This window comes from Sorex araneus, chromosome 1 (genome assembly GCF_027595985.1).
Source record: "Sorex araneus isolate mSorAra2 chromosome 1, mSorAra2.pri, whole genome shotgun sequence".
Taxonomy (NCBI): domain Eukaryota; kingdom Metazoa; phylum Chordata; class Mammalia; order Eulipotyphla; family Soricidae; genus Sorex; species Sorex araneus.
The window spans coordinates 388,517,039-388,535,823 of NC_073302.1; the positions used below are offsets into that span (position 1 = coordinate 388,517,039).

Genomic DNA, 18,785 nt, shown 5'->3' on the forward strand with positions numbered 1-18,785 from the left:
TTTGTGAGCACAAGTTTGAACATACCATTAAGTATGGTAGGGAAAATAGAAAAGTTGATATAAAGGAAAATGGGAGACTTCCTTAATGTAAGAGAATAATCCCAAAATTATCTAAGATGGAAATATCTTTCTGAATCTAAGTTCCACATATCTGAGCTACGTAGTTATACTATGCCATTGTTTAGTGTCGCCTATTCCATTCATATTTTGTGACCCAATTTCCTGTTCACTGGGGGTGGGGCTTTTGGGAGGTGACTGGGTCACAGGGAGTAGTTTGCATGGAGGGTTTAATGCCCTGAATAAGCTACCCTGTGTCCTTCAGAGCTCCCTAGCACTTTACACCATATGGGGACAGCAAGAAGCTATAGACCATGACGCTGGCCTTCAATAAACATGTCTTGGCACCCTGTCAAAACGGAAATCTCCTTTTAATGATTAGTCACCATTGTATGGGATTTTGTTGGAGTAGCCTGAATGTACCAAGTGAAAAAGAAGGTTCATTATACAGTATATTTAAAATGGTGAAGTCATTTTTATTTCAGTACTTGACAAAATACCCCATAAAATTCAAAACTTCTACCATTATACAAAAATAGTTCTCTACAAGTGATATCTGTCCTCATCACCGGTAGCAAATATATTAGGCAGAAACATGTAACTTCAGTAGCCTTAGAAGAAAAGTGCAGGAACACCTCAAGCTACACATTCAGCAGTATCATAATGCGCAAAAGTTGAGTCTTTTTACCCATTTGATAAATACACAGTTTATAATTTAATCATTTAAATTAGCATTCCACAAATATACATGTAATTTAGTGATTATTGTGCATGAAGACACACAATTTTCATATGTACAAATTCCAGTTTGTTTTCATGTGCTGGCAAAGGATTTGTATACAATCATAAGCTGTGTTCGTATTGGTCCCATTGAATATCCACAATACAAAAGGACAAAATAGCCGTTGATTTACAAAAGGTAATTTGTTCAAAATCATTTTGATTCATGATGTTTCAAAGGATTATCTTCTCATGCCAGCATGAAACTGAACTGAACCTGTTAAAAAACAAAAACAAAAAACCAGAATGTTTAAATGATTTCAAATCTGATTGCTACCCATAGCAGACAAGATAATTTTTTTTTTTCCCTTTTTGGGTCACACCCGGCGATGCACACGGCTGACTCCTGGCTCTGCACTCAGGAATTAGGCTCTGCTGCTCAGGGGACGACATGGGATGCTGGGAATCGAACCTGGGTCAGCCTCGTGCAAGGCAAATGCCCTACCTGCTGTGCTATCGCTCCAGCCCCCAATTTTTTAAGGATTATAATTACCCAACATTAAGAAAAAAGCTGTAAAATATTGTTCGAGACCACTCCTGGCAGTGTGTTGCTACTGGACCTGTGTTGTTCGAGACCACTCCTGGCAGGGAGTTGCTACTGGACCTGTGTTCAGGAGTCACTTCTGCCGCTGGGGACTGCTCTGGCCTACTGAATCCCTCTGCAGCACCCCACCCAACCCAAATGCTCCATACTCTAAAAACAAGTTCAAAAGTTTGAATCAAGAATATGAAAGTCACTATGACTGGTCCTATAGCAGTTTTCCCACAATGGATGGTACTGTACTCCTGGGAGGGCCAAAATGATGGGGGTGGGCAGTACTAAACTGAGGAACAATAGGGGGAACACACTTTTTGTTGTCTTAAGGCTCAGTTCTGCTAGGAATGCGGGGACTAAGTTTTCTTCTGAAAAGGGGGCAGCAGGTCAAATCTCGGAAACTGCCTGACTGCAAAATAACTCTAAAAGATTTTCTTTTAAAATGGCAAGCAGGTTGGCAAGCAAGTTAAATGTTTTGTATTTCCTGTTTGTCAAAAAATCTTGTGGTCTTCAAAAATGAGCATCTTGTGATATCTATACAGCCATCCCTCTATCAACAAACAAGGACTATACACATACACAAATACACAAAGTAACAAAATAAAAATATGGATATTGTGATATTTGGACACGTCTTTTGATGTCCGTGACCCCCCCACCCCCCAAAAAACACGCACAAGCATCCACATACATCTCTGGGCGCATCCCTTCCCTGCTAAACACACCCACATTATTGCCCCCTTCCCCCCCCCCGCACATACCCCTTGAACATACAGATATGAGCACACACACCCTTTCCCTCAACATTCACTCATATAAAGCAACTACACAGAGCAGCTGAAAATGTGGATCTTGTGAAATTTGGACATACATCCCTTCCCCCTCAACACAACACATGACAACCAAACTCCAGTTCTGATATTTCCTGTGGTTATAAATTTGTCATTTGGGGATTGTTTGTATGAACAGATGAACTTAGAACAATCTGTTATTAGTCTAATTCTGTGGGATTAGTAAGGAAAAAAAGGTCTTTTTATAAGGATGGGGGCCACATCTGGTGGTGCTCAGAACTTACTCCTTGACTTGATTTAGGGATCACTCCTAGCAGGCTCAGGGTACCATATGGAGTGTGGTAGGTTGGCTGCAAAATAAGCCAACTTATTTTGTGCAAAATAAGCACTCAACCCTCTCAGGCTCTGAAAAAAGTTCTTTAAAAAATGAAAACAAAATTCAGAGTTGACCCAAAGCACATTCAAAACTTGATGAGCCAACAGTGAACTGAAAGAATGGCAAAGCGGTTTTACTACAATGAATAGGGAATCCACTTCTATTAAGGATGAATAGATTACTTTTTGCTTTTGAGTAGAGAAAATGAAAAGGTCATTCTTAACAATTTTTTTTTTTGGCTTTTTGAGTAACATCCAGCAATGTTCAGGAATTATGAGTGATATTGCTTGGTGTTGCTTGGAGGACCATAGGATACAGGGGAACAAACCCAGGTTGGCTCATACAAGGCAAATATTCTATCCATTGTACTATTGCTCTGGCACTTAACGAAACTTGTTATGGAATGCATTTCTCGGAATATGTAAAAAAAAGCAACAGTCCTAATAGAGAAAATGGATGCCAATTGTTTCATCCTCTCTCCCTCGTTGGACTTGTATGCCTCACCATGTGTTTACCATGTTCTCCTATGTAGACTCTGCAGCCTTAGAGTATCCTGATGCTTTTTTATTTTGTATCTAGTCCAGGGGTGGGGAGCATCTGGTCCTTGGGCTATAGAAGGCCTGTGAAATCATGGGGTTGGACCTGGTATATAATAGGACAGACACAGATCTCAGATAGGCTGCCAGTACTGTCTGGCCTGTGAAACATTCCTGACCCCTAATTTTATCAATCTAAAACAGAATCCTTTATTTGGTGGAAAGGAAGTAGGGTGATAAATCTTGTCTATGTTTAAATCTTGTCTATGTTTAAATCCCTAAATTTACCCTGGGAACTCATGCACTGAACTGTAAGATCTGATTGCCTCAATGAATCTTCATAAAGAGGACAGAGCCTGGGTAAGGCCCCTCGTGAAGACTGCCGTACCTGACTGTACAGTTCCAAGTCGTCTCTGCAGTGCTTCTAGGCGAGTAATATAATCTGTCAGCGCCCTGTCAGGATCATAGTTCTGAAGCTGAGAGCATGCTAGGGAACCAGGATTTAAATCAGCCGGAGGGCCTGGGTACCTAGAAGATTAAAAATATAAACATGAATTCAAATTACCCCAAAATAATCCAAGTATCCTGTATCCATGAAACCACCTACCTCCATGCTGCCCTTAACAGTCAGACCACTTGTACGCAGTCCAATCTCTATTGTCTATGTTTCTGAGTTTGTTAGGTATAAAACAAAAATCAGTAAATCCAAAGCAGTTAAGTTGGAAAAATGGCCAGTCCAGAGCTGGGGAGATAGCTCAAAAGGCTGGAGTGCATGTTTTATATGATGGAGACTTGGGTTCAATCCCAGGCACCACATATGGTCCCCTGCGTACTCCCACGAGCAACCCCTGAACAATGAGCCAGGAGTAGTCCCTGAGCACTGCCAGGTGTGCTCAAAACCAAAAACCAAAAACCAAAAAATAAGGCAGTACAAATATGTCTAGTACTGAAAGATTTTGTCATGCTTACTTTAGAGCAGCATCCCTCAACTATTTGCCCATAGACTGCAGCTAGCCGGCAGGTGCAGAAAGATTGAAAACAACTACTGTACCATCTTGGTTCTAACTGTTGGAGAACAGACCAGTATGCAGGGCAAGTGCTGGGCCACAGGTATAGAAAGGTTGAGGAGCACTGCTTTAAAGTTTTTCCCTCAAGACTGGAGACTATCTAAGTTACAATTTTTCCTGATGTCTAACCATAGCACATACTTAAATATCCCTTAGCTATATCCTAGGCCTTTGTAAACCAGTTACAAATGAAAGAATGATTTTTGATTTTGAGTTTTAGATTAATCTATTTTGATGAATAGTTAAATTAGTAGTCAAATTCCTAAAACTATTTGTCCTGTAAATATCACTGTATTTGTCTGTTACAGGCAGGTGTCAAATCCTTACCTATTTTGAAATGGTAAAGGAGACCGAGGATAATCCAAATCTGATCTTGAGCGGTATGTGGCATGTCTTGGTTCTCCATATAGCTCCAGCCCCCCAGAAGAATGATAAAATGGGTCAGTCTTTTCAGTACCTAAAGTAATACAAAAAATATCTTGTAAAGAAAAAATACAAAGCTCTCAAAACCTTTCTACAAAATAAATAAAAAGGGCCAATGAGAATACTATACCACTGACACTATATTATCTTTCATTAATACTTATTTTGTGACAGAGAAAAAGCAGTACAATACAAAAACTGGCATTCAAATGCTGTTTACTTTTCTTTAAATAATATACCTCTGATACTACCTAGAATTATATCTCAAGGAAAGTAAACTAAATTACCTGCATTTTTTTTTTTTTCTTTTTGGGTCATACCTGGCGATGCACAGGGGTTACTCCTAGTTCTACACTCAGAAATTACTCCTGATGGTGCTCAGGGGACCATATGGGATGCTTGGATTTGAACCTGGGTTGGCCGCGTGCAAGGCAAATGTCCTACCCGCTGTGCTATCGCTCCAGCCCCTAAATTACCTGCCTTTAAAAGTCCTCTACTTGGATAGAGGTTGAGGTAAGGTATGCAGTGTTTGAGAGTATGTGGTTTTGGGGAAAAAAGATGATGTGGATAAAAAATATTGCACAAATGTAGCCAAGTCAATTTTATTACTCGTTTCCTGACCTTTAAGGGGAAAATGTGAGATCAATGTTTTCTAACTTTATAACACAAAACATAACAATCGTTAGCTGTTTCAACGCAAGATCGTGTCACCCAAAACATCTTGCCTAGGACAGTAATATTTCCTCTTCCCCTGATGCTCAGGAATTGAAAGAATTTGTAAAGGTGGTTTATTTCCAACACAAAACTGTTATGCTTGTCTGTAAGTGTGTGTGTTTCCTAGGTTTTGCATTTATGCCTGAAATGTTCAAATACACCTGTTGCCACTTTCTGGTATAGAAGAAAGGTATTTTAACTATTGCTGAAGTTATGCACTTACTGATAAACTTAATACACTTGCCTGAACATGTGTGCATTGCAATAAGGTCTCCCACATACCTAAGAGCAATCCTATCTTGAACCAGAGCCTTAAACGCAGGTATGGAGAGAGGACCCAGACCCACTGTTGAGGGTTCCAGACTGTCTATTCCACATTCAAGTGGGGTAAAGGGAAAATGCTTTTCAGGCCTTGGGTTTTCATGAATAAACTGAAAATAATATTAACTGTACTTGACTAACAGGATTGGGAAGACACAAGGGCAGGGCAGGGCCAAGAGCTAAGGGCTCCGTAAATATTAGTCATCATTACTCCTTAAAAGAGTGGGCCTGAGCTTTGTTACAACAAGTTCTCTAAAAGTATAGGTTTCTAGAACATATCGGGTAAGGTATCACATACACAGTAATTTTACATGATAATAAAGTACGTTTTTTACTTCACCTGGATTCAGTCCAAAGCCATCCCTGTTAATATTGATAGAACCAGAACTTGTGACTCGGTGCCACCGTCGAACCAAAAATTTCATCCTGAAAAATAGCCCAAGAAAATATTTTATACTTGAATGTAGTATAAAGAGTATCAAAATACACTTCCAACAAAATTCAACTCATACATTAAAATTTGAATACAAAACAAATTTTTTAATATAGTCACTAGCTGATTGCCTAACCTGCCAGTATGGAAATGTTCCTGGCTTAAGGCACAACGAACTGGAACAGAGCAGGGCTTTTGCAGAAGGTTCCAAAGGTCTTGTCTGTTGCCAGCACCAGATTCTGGCTTCAGGGATAAAGGCACACAGAGATAGAGAATGAAAGTTGAAAATAAAATGTGCTTGGGCAAAGAAAGGGTGAGAAGTAATTAAAAGAAGAAGAAACAGATGAAAGAGCAGCTGCCCTGAGAAGGGAGGGTAGTGGAGGGAATGAGTACAGGGGATTTCTGTGATGGTGGGAGTGAGGAGTGCTGACAATGATATTCACAGAGACAGGAAGCTAAACCCCTTGAAGTTCCATAGTATCACAGATCGACAGTAAGACAATAAAAATATTTATCAATAAAAAGATCAGATGAGGGGCTGGAGCAATAGCACAGCGGGTAGGGCATTTGCCTTGCACGCAGCCGACCCGGGTTCGATTCCCAGCATCCCATATGGTCCCCCGAGCACCGCCAGGAGTAATTCCTGAGTGCATGAGCCAGGAGTAACCCCTGTGCATCGCCGGGTGTGACCCAAAATGAAAAAAAAAGAAAAGATCAGATGAGACAACTTGGCAGTATGGGTGAGCGAGAACTAGGGCGAGCTCAGTCACGGGTCAGCCAGGAGAACAATGCTGCTTTCAAAAGGAACAGCAGTGCCCAAGCAGCCAGCAAGTTGTTGCCTGCTCCATCCTTGGCCCCAGGAGCCTCGGGAGTACCAGTTCTGATTTCTTAATTTCAAGTTTCAACGTTCAGTTTTGGCAGAGCCAAAATACAATAAACATGTACAAGGACAAATCAATCAGGAAAGTGGAGTGAAGGCCTTCTTGTTCTCAGAAAGTCCTCCTAAAGTGTCAATAAAAATTAAAGGCTTGCTCAAGTGACATTTCATTTGGTACCTTCTAAGGGCTGGCATGATAGCACAGCGGGTAGGGTGTTTGCCTTGCACGAAGCCAACCCGGGCTCGATTCCTCCGTCCCTCTCCCAGCAAGCTACCGAGAGTATCCCACCCTCACGGCAGAGCCTGGCAAGCTACCCGTGGCGTATTCAATATGCCAAAACAGTTACAACAAGTCTTACAATGGAGACGTTACTGGTGCCCGCTCGAGCAAATCAATGAACAACAGGGCAACAGTGCAGTGTTACAGTACTACCTTCTAAGTTAAACGCCTACAGAATTTCCCCAGTAGAAGATGCCTTGAGGCAGAGATTATATCTTTTTCACCCATTCACCTCTCAGCATATAACCCTGTACAAGGTGCACAGGTAAAAAAGGAACAAATGGTGAGGGAGAAATGAGAAGATGACTATAATATGGAGTAGCAGAAGCAAGGAAAATCTCAAACCATCAGTCAGATCAAACGAGCTTCTAGGGTGGAGAGATGGTGTTGGGGTCTCAAGCAGCCAGCCTGAGATCCTGGCCAAATTCCCTGCCCCTAGATGAAACATTGCCTTTTACTACAACAAGCACAGAATGAGAGGATCTGATGCTAACTGAAGCAGGCCAGAAGGAGAGAGACACACCAAGGTGATCTCACTCAAATGTGGGATAAGGAGGCAAAAAGCAAGATAACAGACAAAAGCAGGCACCAACCCACCCTTGTATTCAGACCAGAGCTGAGATTACCAGAAGGGGGAGGGATGCAAGGGGTGGAAGGCAGGTGAGTGGGAAAGACTGAGGCTGAGAGATACTGATACTAGTAGCATTTTGGCAGTGGTTGTGATATAGTAACACTTTGAAGAGACACAAAAGGCACCGAGAAAACAAACCCAGTGCTATAAACTAGTGTTGCCTCAATTAAATAAGGAACCAAAGAATAACTGAGACTACACGTGCCAGCTGTGGTCACCTATTGCCTGCAGCTGGAGAGGCTATTTTCATAGAGTCTCTACAGTAAAACATGAAGGATACCAAGAGGATTAAAACCCTTAGGCTGAAGTTAGTAGGCATGCCTTAGATAGGGCTAAGTAAATCATAATGTACGAACATAAGTACTTAGTCAAAGAAAACAGAAACTAATCTTTTCTCTCTCTCTCTTTTTTTTTTGCTTCTTCAGTCACACCTGGTGATGCACAGGGGTTATTCCTGGCTGTACACTCAGGAATTACTCCTGGTGGTGCTTGGGGGACCTTTTGGGATGCTGGGAATAGAACCCGGGTCGGCCGCATGCACGGCAAATGTCCTACCCGCTGTGCTATTACTCCAGCCCCAGAAACTAATCTTAATAGGGCCATTTTCTTTCAAGTACCTTACCTTGAAATTGCCAGGGACACTCTGACAGCTGACCGAAACCTGGTGAAGCCCTTTGGACGGTTGGTGATCACCTCAAGATCTGTGAAGGCTGGCTGACCCCCCATTCGGGCAAGGAGAGCCAGGGTGGCGTCTTCACATTCCTGGAAACCACCCAGTAATAGCAGCAGGTATTTCTTCTGGTAAATAAGAGCTTTCCGAAAACTTTCTGCTCTCAGGTATTTACCATAAATTCTCTGTATTGAAGGCAAGAACAGAAGGGTATTGTCAAGTCATTTAAATTCTCAAGGGGGAAGATAACCTAGTGGTGGCAGGAGATAGTGCTTGCCTTACATGTGGCCCATCCAGGTTTGAACTCTTGTACCCCAGATGGTCCCCTGAGCACCACCAGGAGTAACTCCTGAGAGCAGAGCCAGGAGTAAGCATGGGGTGTGGCCACAAACCAAAACAAACAGAAAAAGAAGATAACCTAGATTTTATTTAAAAGAAAAGAATTGAAGCTGGAGAGACAATACAGTAAGACAGATAGAGACATCTCAAAAAAGAAAAACTATAGAAATATTGCTGATAAACATAAATATAAAGACATCAATAAAATACTAGAAAACCAAATCCAACAATACACTAAAATGATCATGGACCATGACCAAGCAGAATTCATCCTGTGGATGCAAGGATGCTTTAATATACACGTCAATGAACATAATGTCCTACAGCAATATAAAAATAAAAATCATAGAATAATATCAATAGTCACAGACAAAGCATTCCCCACCCCCCTTATCTCTCTTTATCTTTCTTTTTTATTATTAAAGTGAGTACACAGTTACAAAGCTGTTCATGGTTGGGTTTCAGTCACAAAATGTTCTAACACCCATCCTTTCACCAGTGTACATTTCCCAACACCAATGTCCCAAATTCACCCCCCACCACACCCCTCGCCCCCGCCAATGCCTACCTCTATGGCAGAGAAAGCATTTGACAAGATTCAACACCCATTCATGATAAAAACTCTCAAAAAATTTTTTTTTAATTTTTTTATTTATTTTCCTTTTGGGGTCACATCCGGCTATGCTCAGGGGTTATTCCTGGCTCATGCACTCAGGAATTACTCGTGGCGGTGCTCCAGGGACCATATGGGTTGCTGGAAATCAAACCCGGGTTGGCCGCATGCAAGGCAAACACCCTACCTGCTGTGCTATGGCTCCACCCCCTCAAAAAATTTTTTTTTAAAAAAAGGGAATTGAAGGAGTTTTCCTCAAAAATTTTAAAGCTATTTACCAAAATTCCAGAGCAACATAGTACTCCATGGTAAAAAACTGAGAGCCTTCCTTCTAAGATCAGGTTATACAATACAAAGTTACCCACTCTCATCACTAATATTCAATACAGTACTGATGGTCTTGCCATAGCAATTAGACAAGAAAGAGGTATTAAGGGCATTCAGATCTGGAAAGAAGTCCAACTCTAATGACATGTTATACTCTACAAAGAAGCTTCTAGAAATGAAAGACTTATACAATTAAAGTGTCAGGATATAAAATCAAAACACGAAATCCATCTGTATGAAAATAATGAAATAGAAGAAAGAGAAATTAAAAAAATAAAATCCAGGGGTGTGGAGTGGATGGAGTGATAGTACAAGAGTTAAGGCACTTGCAGGCTGGAGCGATAGCACAGTGCGTAGGGTGTTTGCCTTGCATGCAGCCGACCCGGGTTCGATTCCCAGCATCCCATTTGGTCCCCCGAGCACAGCCAGGAGTAACCCCTGTGCATCTCCGGGTGTGACCCAAAAACCGAAAAAAAAAAAAAAAAAGAGTTAAGGCACTTGCCTTGCATTTAGCCAATCCAACATCCTAAATGGTTCCCTGACTCTGCCAGAATGATTGATTCCTGAATGCAGAGCCAGGAGTAACTCCTGAGCACTGTTGGGTGTGGCCCCCCAAAACAAAGCCAGAAACAATCGTGGGGTCACAGAGAAAGTATATAAGGTGCTTGCCTTCCACACAAGCTGGCCTGGGTCCAATCCCTGGCACCACATATAGTCCCTGTGTCCTGACAGGAGTAACCCTAGGTACAGACCAGAAGTAAGACCTGAACATTGGGTGTGGCCCCCAAATCAAAAGATAAAAATAAATAATCTCATTTACAATTGGGCCTCAGAAATTCCAGTAACTGGGAATCTGCTTAACAAAGAGGTGAAAAATTTGTATGAAGAAAACTATAAATCATGACTAAAAGAAAACCATAAATCGCTACTAAAAGAAATAGAAACAGTAGTGGGCAGTGAGGAACTTTTTCCCCCCCACTCCAAACTGCACTCTAAAGTAGTAGTATTTAAGACAGTATGGCACTGGAATAAGGACAAATTCTCAGACCAGTGGAACAGAGTTGAGAATCCAGATCCTCAGGTATATAGTCAGTTAATCTTCAGTATGAAGTAAAGCAAGGAAAGTCTCTTTAACAAATAAATGGTGCTGGAATAACTGCTAAGTCACATGTGAAAAAATGGCAATTCATCCCTAACATCATGAATGGAAGTCAAAACAGAATGGATTAAAGACCTCAATATCAGATCTGTGTTCATAAATTATATTGATATTACATAGAATTATATTGAAATTACATAGCTAGACCATCCCATGAAATTGAAGCTTAGACGTTATCTTCATGATTCAATACCACTGGTCAAAAAAAGCCAGAAGCAAAGATAAGCAAATGGGATTACAGCAGGCTAAGACATTTCTGCAATGATAGTGCAGTGGGGCAAGGGGATTGCCTTGCCCAGGAGTGATTCCCAAGTGCAGAGCTAGAAGCCCTGAACACCAATGGATAGTGACCTCTCTCTGAAATAAAGGATACCCCTCAGACTGGGAGAGAATATCTGCCTACCACTCATCTCATAAAGGGTTAGTAACCAAGATATATAAAGCACTGGTAGAAGTTAATAAGAAAAAACAATCAACCCTATAAAAAAGGGAGAGACAAACAGAAACTTTCTTAAAGAAGACAGATGGCCAAAATGTATATGAAAAATGCTCTACATCACTTGTCATTAGGGAAATGCAGATCAAAACTATGAGATATCATTTCATACCAATGAGACTAGTATATATCACAACAAAAACAGTATTCATGTGGATGAATGTGTTTACTCACTGCTGGTGGGAACACTGAGTGGTCCACTATTTTTGGAAGACAATATGGACACTCCTCAAAAGCCTAGGCATTGACCCAGAAATTTCACTTTTTGGCATCTACTCCATAGGCGTGAAAAAAATCTATCCAGAAGAAACATTTGTACTCCTGTGTTCAATGTAGCACTATTAATAATTGTCCAAGCAGACGACTGGGTAGAAAAACTATGGTATAAATACACAAAGGAGTATCACTCTTCTACTAGAAAAGGTGAGATCATACAATCTGCAGCTATGTGAATGGATCTGGAGAGTATCATGCTGAGTTAAGTTAGAAGAAGGAGAGGGACAGACACAGAATGATAATCTCTCATATGTGGGATATAAAGAAACAAAGTAGGAGTAGAATGAATATCCAAAGGCAATAGAAACTACTGATCTTCAGTAGAAAGTTTAACCTGGAGGGTGTGGAGGCGATTAGGATGGGGTGGGGTTAAGGGGCCGGGTGACACTGGAATAATGGTAGGGGAAGTAGAGGAAGGTGTGCTGCTGGGTTGAGTCAAGCATGAAATCCTATCATCAACAGCATTATAAGCCAAGGTGCCTAAATTTAAAAAGAAATGAAAAAGTAAAAAAAAAAAAAAGACAAAAGTCATTAAAAGATGAAACAAGGCGAAAGGCAGAGGAATGACTTCACTCCAGGTTTAGATGGAAGAAGTCTCCTACCTTTAAAGCATAATGTTCAGAGTCGGGACTCAAGTTCTGAAGTAATGCTTCATTTCTTAGTTCAGCTTTCAATTTGTATACTTCAGCCTCTGCCCTTTTCAAGGATTTTTGGAGCGTCGACCTTTCTCTACTCCAGACTTCTTTTTCAGAAGCAATGATGGCTTCGATGTTGGCACCGCCAGCGAATGGAAACCTAGAAGACTGCAGAGACCAGAACCAACTAATGTGAGTTTTAAGAACAAGACTTCAAAGAAAACTCTGAATTAAATATATCAAAGGTATCCTCATGGGGCCGTAACATTAGCTTTTCAGCCTCACAAAGGGAAGGTGCAGGGCCTGGAGAGAGAGTACCGCAGGCTGGACATTTGCTTGTAGATGGCTGAACTGGGTTTGATCCAATCACCACATATGGGCTCTCAGGAACCTCCAGGAGAGGTCCCTGAGTGAAGAGCAAGAAATAAGTCCTCAACACTGTCAGGTGTGGCCCCCAAACAAAAATTCAGATAAATAAATGGAAAATTGCAAAGCTAATTTTAAGTGACATCAAAGAATATATGTGAAGTATATAAGCCTTTACTGAGAGGATCAGCTTTATAGCTGAAAAGCCCTATGAAAGTCTACTTCTAGTATTCAGTTTTATTTAGCATAGCTTTATATTTTTCATTCTTTGTATTCCACAACATTTTAAATTTCATAACAGTTTAGGTAACATGGTTAATGATGTTAGCATTTATGGTAAAAGGAAGCAAATTATAGACATACACAATCTCTGCCAGCTCCTGTCTGTCGATACCACCTGATCTGCTCTTCTAGCTTCATAACCGTATTTCTTAAATCATTCTTTTCTTCGGTCAGTTGACTGATATGTCCTGTCAGCTCAGCATTTTGTCTCAGTAGTCGTTCCATCAATGAGCCACAAGAAGTACTTGGGGACACTAAGCTAGGCTAGAGAGAGATAGTATCATAGATCACACATGCACAAACATATATGAATAATGCAAACAAAAATGTGAGAGGCATTGAGGGTATCAGGTTTCATGAAGAAATTGTGTTTGAATTGAGCTTACAAGAGAAGATAGGATTTTCCAAGCAGGAAATAAGATAGAGAATGACATATTAAGAAGGAACAGCAGAGCAAATGCACAAAGGCAAGAGTGAGAATGCACTGTTTTTAGGCAGCTACACACTGCTTGTTGTGGAGAGAGGTAAAGTTGCCTTCACTTTACAGACAATAGAGTAATAGAGAGTGCAAAGTATGAAAAACTTTAGGCAGGAGCATGTCACTGACAAAACTTATGTGTGTGAAACATTCCTTTGCCGAAGTGTGCAAAGTAACCCAGGGAATAAATTCTAGAGTCAAACACATTGGGAATTTGTTGGTAGCTGCAGACTACAGAAATGTGGAAAGTCTGAATGAAGGAATGAAAAAGGACTAGAAAGAGTATGAGGAAGATGTGTTGTTTAAGCTGGTAGAGCACAAGGACTAAGTGATTGGGGAAAGTGTGCAGGGAAGAGTGAAGAAAAGCAACCTACTGTGACCTTTGGCTTCCTCTACTGTGTGATTATCATGAGCAGAAAGGTGGGTTTGGGGAAAGGATGGAGGAAAGCAGATGATACTCAGTTTGAAATATGTCTGGGAGGTTCCTAAGAATCACCATGTGATACATTCCCCCAAGGAAACATACTCAATAACTAACAGACTGTATGCCTAGATCACAGAGAGAAGAACTAGAGTGAGCTAGAAGAAAAGTGCTATAAGGTTATATTTTTAGTCAAAATTTTATTTTTTTTTAAAATTTATTTATTTATTTATTTTGCTTTTTGGGTCATACCCAGTGATGCATAGGGGTGCTCGGGGGACCATATGGGATGCTGGGAACCGAACTTGGGTTGGCCGAGTGCAAGGCTAATGCCCTACCCACTGTGCTATCATTCCAGCTCCTTAGTAAAAATTTTAAAAACTAAAGATCCCTCTACTCCAATATAGTACCTGATACATAGTAGCTGGCTGGTACATTTGCTGGTAATAAAGGAAATCTAGAAAAAAAAAGCTATGAGAATGAAGGAGCTCTCACAGTTATATAATCAGAGGGGGAAAAATAGAGTGAAAGAAACTTAAGGTGCTCCTCAATGGAAGAAGTGATTAGCTGTCAAAAAGGCAAGGAAAGAGTGGTTTTCTGTTTGTTTGTTTTGTTTTTTAAGACGGAAGAGGCCAAAGTGTCAAATATCAAAAGTCCCAAAAGAGATAGGGACTGAAAAAATTCACCAGATTATCAATTGCTGAAGACTTCTGTATCATTCTGAGGATGATTTTACTAAGTAATAAGGGTAGATGCCAGACTACTGTTTCAAAAAACCTAGCACCATAACATAATGACAACAATAAACTCGTAGTGATAATGCTAATTTCCCTACAAAATTTCACTATGATGTACTGGGGGAAGGCAAACATTTTTATTAATAAGCAAAATAAATGAAAAGATGAAAACTCTTCAGATTTAAATCTTACCTCTTCACTTGGTTGCCCGGTAAATTTTTGCAGCTCTAAAATAACTCCATCGATACTTTCTTGAACCCAAATGAAATTTTCGTCATCTACTGTTTCAAACTGTAGTCTTTAAGAAAAAGATAAAAATGTCAAAATACATATTCTCAATTAGAGATCTTGACTAGTATAAACATTACAGTTATCAGGTGACTCTACTTTGCCTGTAAACACACACACACACACACACACACAATGGTGCTCAGGCCTTGCCCCTGGCTCTGTGCTCGGACTCCTGAAGGCAAGCACCTTACCCACTGTACTATTTCTCTGATCCTATTTATATATTTTAAAAATGATTTTTTATTTTTTAATAAACACACTATAATTTCTCCCTCACATGAAGCAGGTTTTTCCCCCTAGGGCCAAAATGTGAAGATAATGTGTTGGCAGCAAATTCTAACCTGTCAGATGCTTTCTGGGCAAGCTGCTGTAGTATTACAGCCACACGTTGAAGCTTTTGTCTGATCATTTCTAACTCATGATTAAAGTCACTGCTTCCTCCGTTCATTTCAATCAGTTTAGGGTAGCTTGATTCATTTGTCTGTCCTTCTATTTTTTGCTGAAGAACCCAATTTCTAGTTCGATCATTTGTTAAACTCCATGTGCTTGGCTAGCAGTTTTGAATAGAAAAAGAAAAAGCAACAATTAACAATAAATAGCATATATACACACTTATTATTTAAATAATTTATAAACTTTAAAGGATTACATTTTTATATGATTTGTATTTATCTGTACTTAAAAATTTCTTAAACCACTGTAAAAATTATGTGACAGAAGGAATGCAGTATTTTATTATAAAGTAGGTAAAACAGGTACAATAGTGCTGAAGTTTATAGTATTAATGTGCAAAGTTACTACTGCCCCACATCAAAGTGCCCGAAGTTCAAAAACAAAGTGCCAATTTACCTCATTAAGATTCTGATACAGAATTCTTCTGTTTTCTCTTTTTTCTTCTCTTTCTAGTTCTTGCTTCTGGAATTCCTGCATAATTCCTTGCAATCGTTTCCCTTCAAGGTCTAACTTATAGACCTGTTGCCTTTTTTCTTCTAGCTGGCGCTGAAGGTCTTCCACTTTTGACTGGAGCTCATGCATTTTTTTCTGTCCCTCAGTGTTGGCCTCTTGTTCTGTCTGCAATGTCTTTTTGTGAACCTGCCTATCCTTTTCCATCTGTTGTCTTGCTTGCAAAGAATCCAGCTTATATTTCTCAGTTTCATTTAGCAATTCTACTATGCGACTGTGCTTTTCCTCTAATTGTTTTTGTAGATCCTTAAGGATATTCTCAGAGGGTAAGGTGGGCCAAGGCTGCCCACTCTCATCACAGCTCTGCAGCTGGGCATGCAATTCCCGCTCTCTCTCCAAGGTACTACTCATTTCCTGAATCCGAATTTTCTCTGATTCAAGAAGTACTTGAAGCTCTAAGTTTCGACCTCGTTCTTCTGATAACTGGGCATCATGCAGCACTCTTTGTGATTCTATTTTCTGCTGTGATTCGTTTAGTAACTGTTTCTGTTGTTCCAGAAGTAGATTTAGTTGAATATTTCTTTGTTTCTGACCCTCAAGTGAAAATTTCAGATCCTTATATAAGAAAAATTAGTTGAAGAATTTGTTAATATCATTAAACACCCTTTGCAAGCCATGTATCTGTGCCCGAAGCACCAAGTTGGTAGTATTGGCAATAAAACTGGTTATATAATTTAAATTTTCGGTAGTTAGAGCACAATTATTTGGATAATCCAATGACTTTTAATTCAAGAATGCAAAAAGAGAGCTAAACTAAATAGTAGTTTCTTCTCAAACATCACTTTATCTGGATAAGGACAAAGCATAGTACATTTTCCTTAGGAATAACTGTTAAAAATGCATGCTTTTATAGGTGGATCAACATGGAAAAGTATCATGTTAAGTGAAATGAGTCACAAAGAGAGAGACAGACATAGAAAGATTGCACTAATCAGTGGAATATAAAGTAACAGAATGGGAGACTAACACCCAAGAATAGTAGAGATAAGTACCAGGAGGATTACCCCACAGCTTAGAAGCCAGTCTCACATGCTGGGGGAAAAGGCAGCTCAGATAGAGAAGGGACCACAAGTAAAGAGTGCTAGGTGGGCCCGCTCGGGATGGAAGATGTGGGCTGAAAGTAGACTATAGACCGAACATGATGGCCACTTAATACCTCCAGTGCAAACCACAACACCCAAAAGGAGAGAGGGAGCAAAAGGGAAGCCCTGCCACAGAGGCAGGGTGGAGTGGAGGGAACGGGGTGGGAGTGGTGGGATGGATGATGCTGGGACCATTGGCGGTGGAAAATAGACACTGGTGGAGGGATGGGTACTTGATCATTGTATGACTGAAACGCAAGCATGGAAGTTTTTAAATCTGTAACTGTACCTCACAGTGATTCACTAATACAAACATTTTAAAAAATGCATGCTTTTTCTGATATGATTTGAGTCCCTATAGAGCATCATATTTTGGTCTCTTTTGAGGGGGACTGATGGGGAGGGGGTGTTTTAGGACACACCTTGCAGTGTACAGGGGCTACTCCTGTTTCTGTGTTTAGAAGTGATCCCTTGTGATTGCTTAGGGGAACATACATAGAGCTGGGAATCAAACACGAATTGCCAAAAAAAACCCACGTTTTATAATCCCACATACTAAAAATAGAGCTTAGGGAAAGCAGGGTTAGGGAAATGACTTAAAACCAACACAAATCTGTAATGACAATATTTAGTATCTAGTATTCACCTGTTCCTGTCATCGAGAGAGCTCAGTATGCCTGAAGGATACACTAGCTGATACTGGGGGAAAGGAATGCTATCTATGTACTTTTTTTAGTAAAGAATTAGTGAGTTCATGGATGATGTAGGTAAAAGAAGAGTTGTGGGACTAGCTCTTCAAGTGGGTACCATGTGCAGTACAATCTGACTTGAGCTGAGAGCTGTACAAGGCTGGGACAGAACAAAGAGAAGGGACTCACTTTAGATTTTCTAAATATATGGCAGCATGGACACTCCTGCCAGAGAAGTATCACTCATCACAAGGCAGAAACAGGAAACAAAAAATGCCTTTGTATTAAACTGATACGACTGCCCTCTGTATCAAACTGTTTATGCATCAACTCAAATCTCTCAAACACATTCCACAGAACAGTCTGCATACATTCTTGTATGGATGAAGTAAAACAAAAAACCCATGCCATCAGTATTTTCTGATAATTCAGTTTAGTTGGCATCATAATTATACTGGAGCGATAGCACAACAGGTAGGGCGTTTGCCTTCCAAACGGCCAACCCGGGTTTGATTCCTCCATCCCTCTCTGAGAGCCTGGAAAGCTACCAAGAGTATTCCATCCGTGTGGTAGAGCCTGGCAAGCTCTCCTGGCATATTCATATGCCAAAAACATTAACAAGTCTCACAACGGAGACGTTATTGGTGCCCGCTCAAGCAAATCGATGAACAATGGGACAACAGTGCTACAGTGTTACGGTGCTAGAAGTATTCAACACATAGTGAACACCTAGTGAAGTAGACTAAGGTTCACATTTTAGAATTAGGAAAGTTGCAAGACATTTTTGATTGCTTGAATTTTTCTATATATAATGAGATAAAAAGGTAACATACCTCAAGCTCTTCTTTATCGCGCTCTTCACTGCGTCCTATTTTGGCTTTTTCTTTCTCCAAAGCCCACTGAAGCTCTCTAGATTTTTTCTGCTCATTTACTAATGTGTCATTAAGCAAATGTACTTCATCTGTTTTATCTTTAACTTCCAACCTAAATCAAAGACAAACTTTCATAAGACCACCTTGACCAAGTGTATACTGCAAAAAATAGGAGCTTCTACAGAAAAATAGAAGCATATATAAACCAGTTCATAGGAAAATATATACCATGAAGATATTACAGTCTTTTCAAAGCAACTATTTCTGG

General features: G+C 40.2%; 1 protein-coding gene across 6 annotated transcripts in view; it reads right to left on the reverse strand.

The window, feature by feature from the left end:
• Positions 1 to 512: 512 nt before the first annotated feature.
• The window catches only part of AKAP9 (A-kinase anchoring protein 9), a 145,566-nt gene continuing 127,293 nt past the window's right edge, over positions 513 to 18,785 (reverse strand). For all 6 annotated transcript variants that reach the window (XM_055124946.1, XM_055124956.1, XM_055124969.1 and 3 more), the window contains 11 exons: positions 18,479 to 18,629; positions 15,761 to 16,429; positions 15,253 to 15,461; positions 14,813 to 14,918; positions 13,066 to 13,248; positions 12,304 to 12,504; positions 8,444 to 8,676; positions 5,941 to 6,026; positions 4,470 to 4,599; positions 3,464 to 3,603; positions 513 to 1,054 (listed from right to left, as the gene is read on the reverse strand). In XM_055124946.1, coding sequence (XP_054980921.1) covers positions 1,020 to 1,054; positions 3,464 to 3,603; positions 4,470 to 4,599; positions 5,941 to 6,026; positions 8,444 to 8,676; positions 12,304 to 12,504; positions 13,066 to 13,248; positions 14,813 to 14,918; positions 15,253 to 15,461; positions 15,761 to 16,429; positions 18,479 to 18,629 — 2,143 coding nt within the window. In that variant the 3' untranslated portion in view covers positions 513 to 1,019. The remainder of the gene's footprint in view (positions 1,055 to 3,463; positions 3,604 to 4,469; positions 4,600 to 5,940; positions 6,027 to 8,443; positions 8,677 to 12,303; positions 12,505 to 13,065; positions 13,249 to 14,812; positions 14,919 to 15,252; positions 15,462 to 15,760; positions 16,430 to 18,478; positions 18,630 to 18,785) is intronic.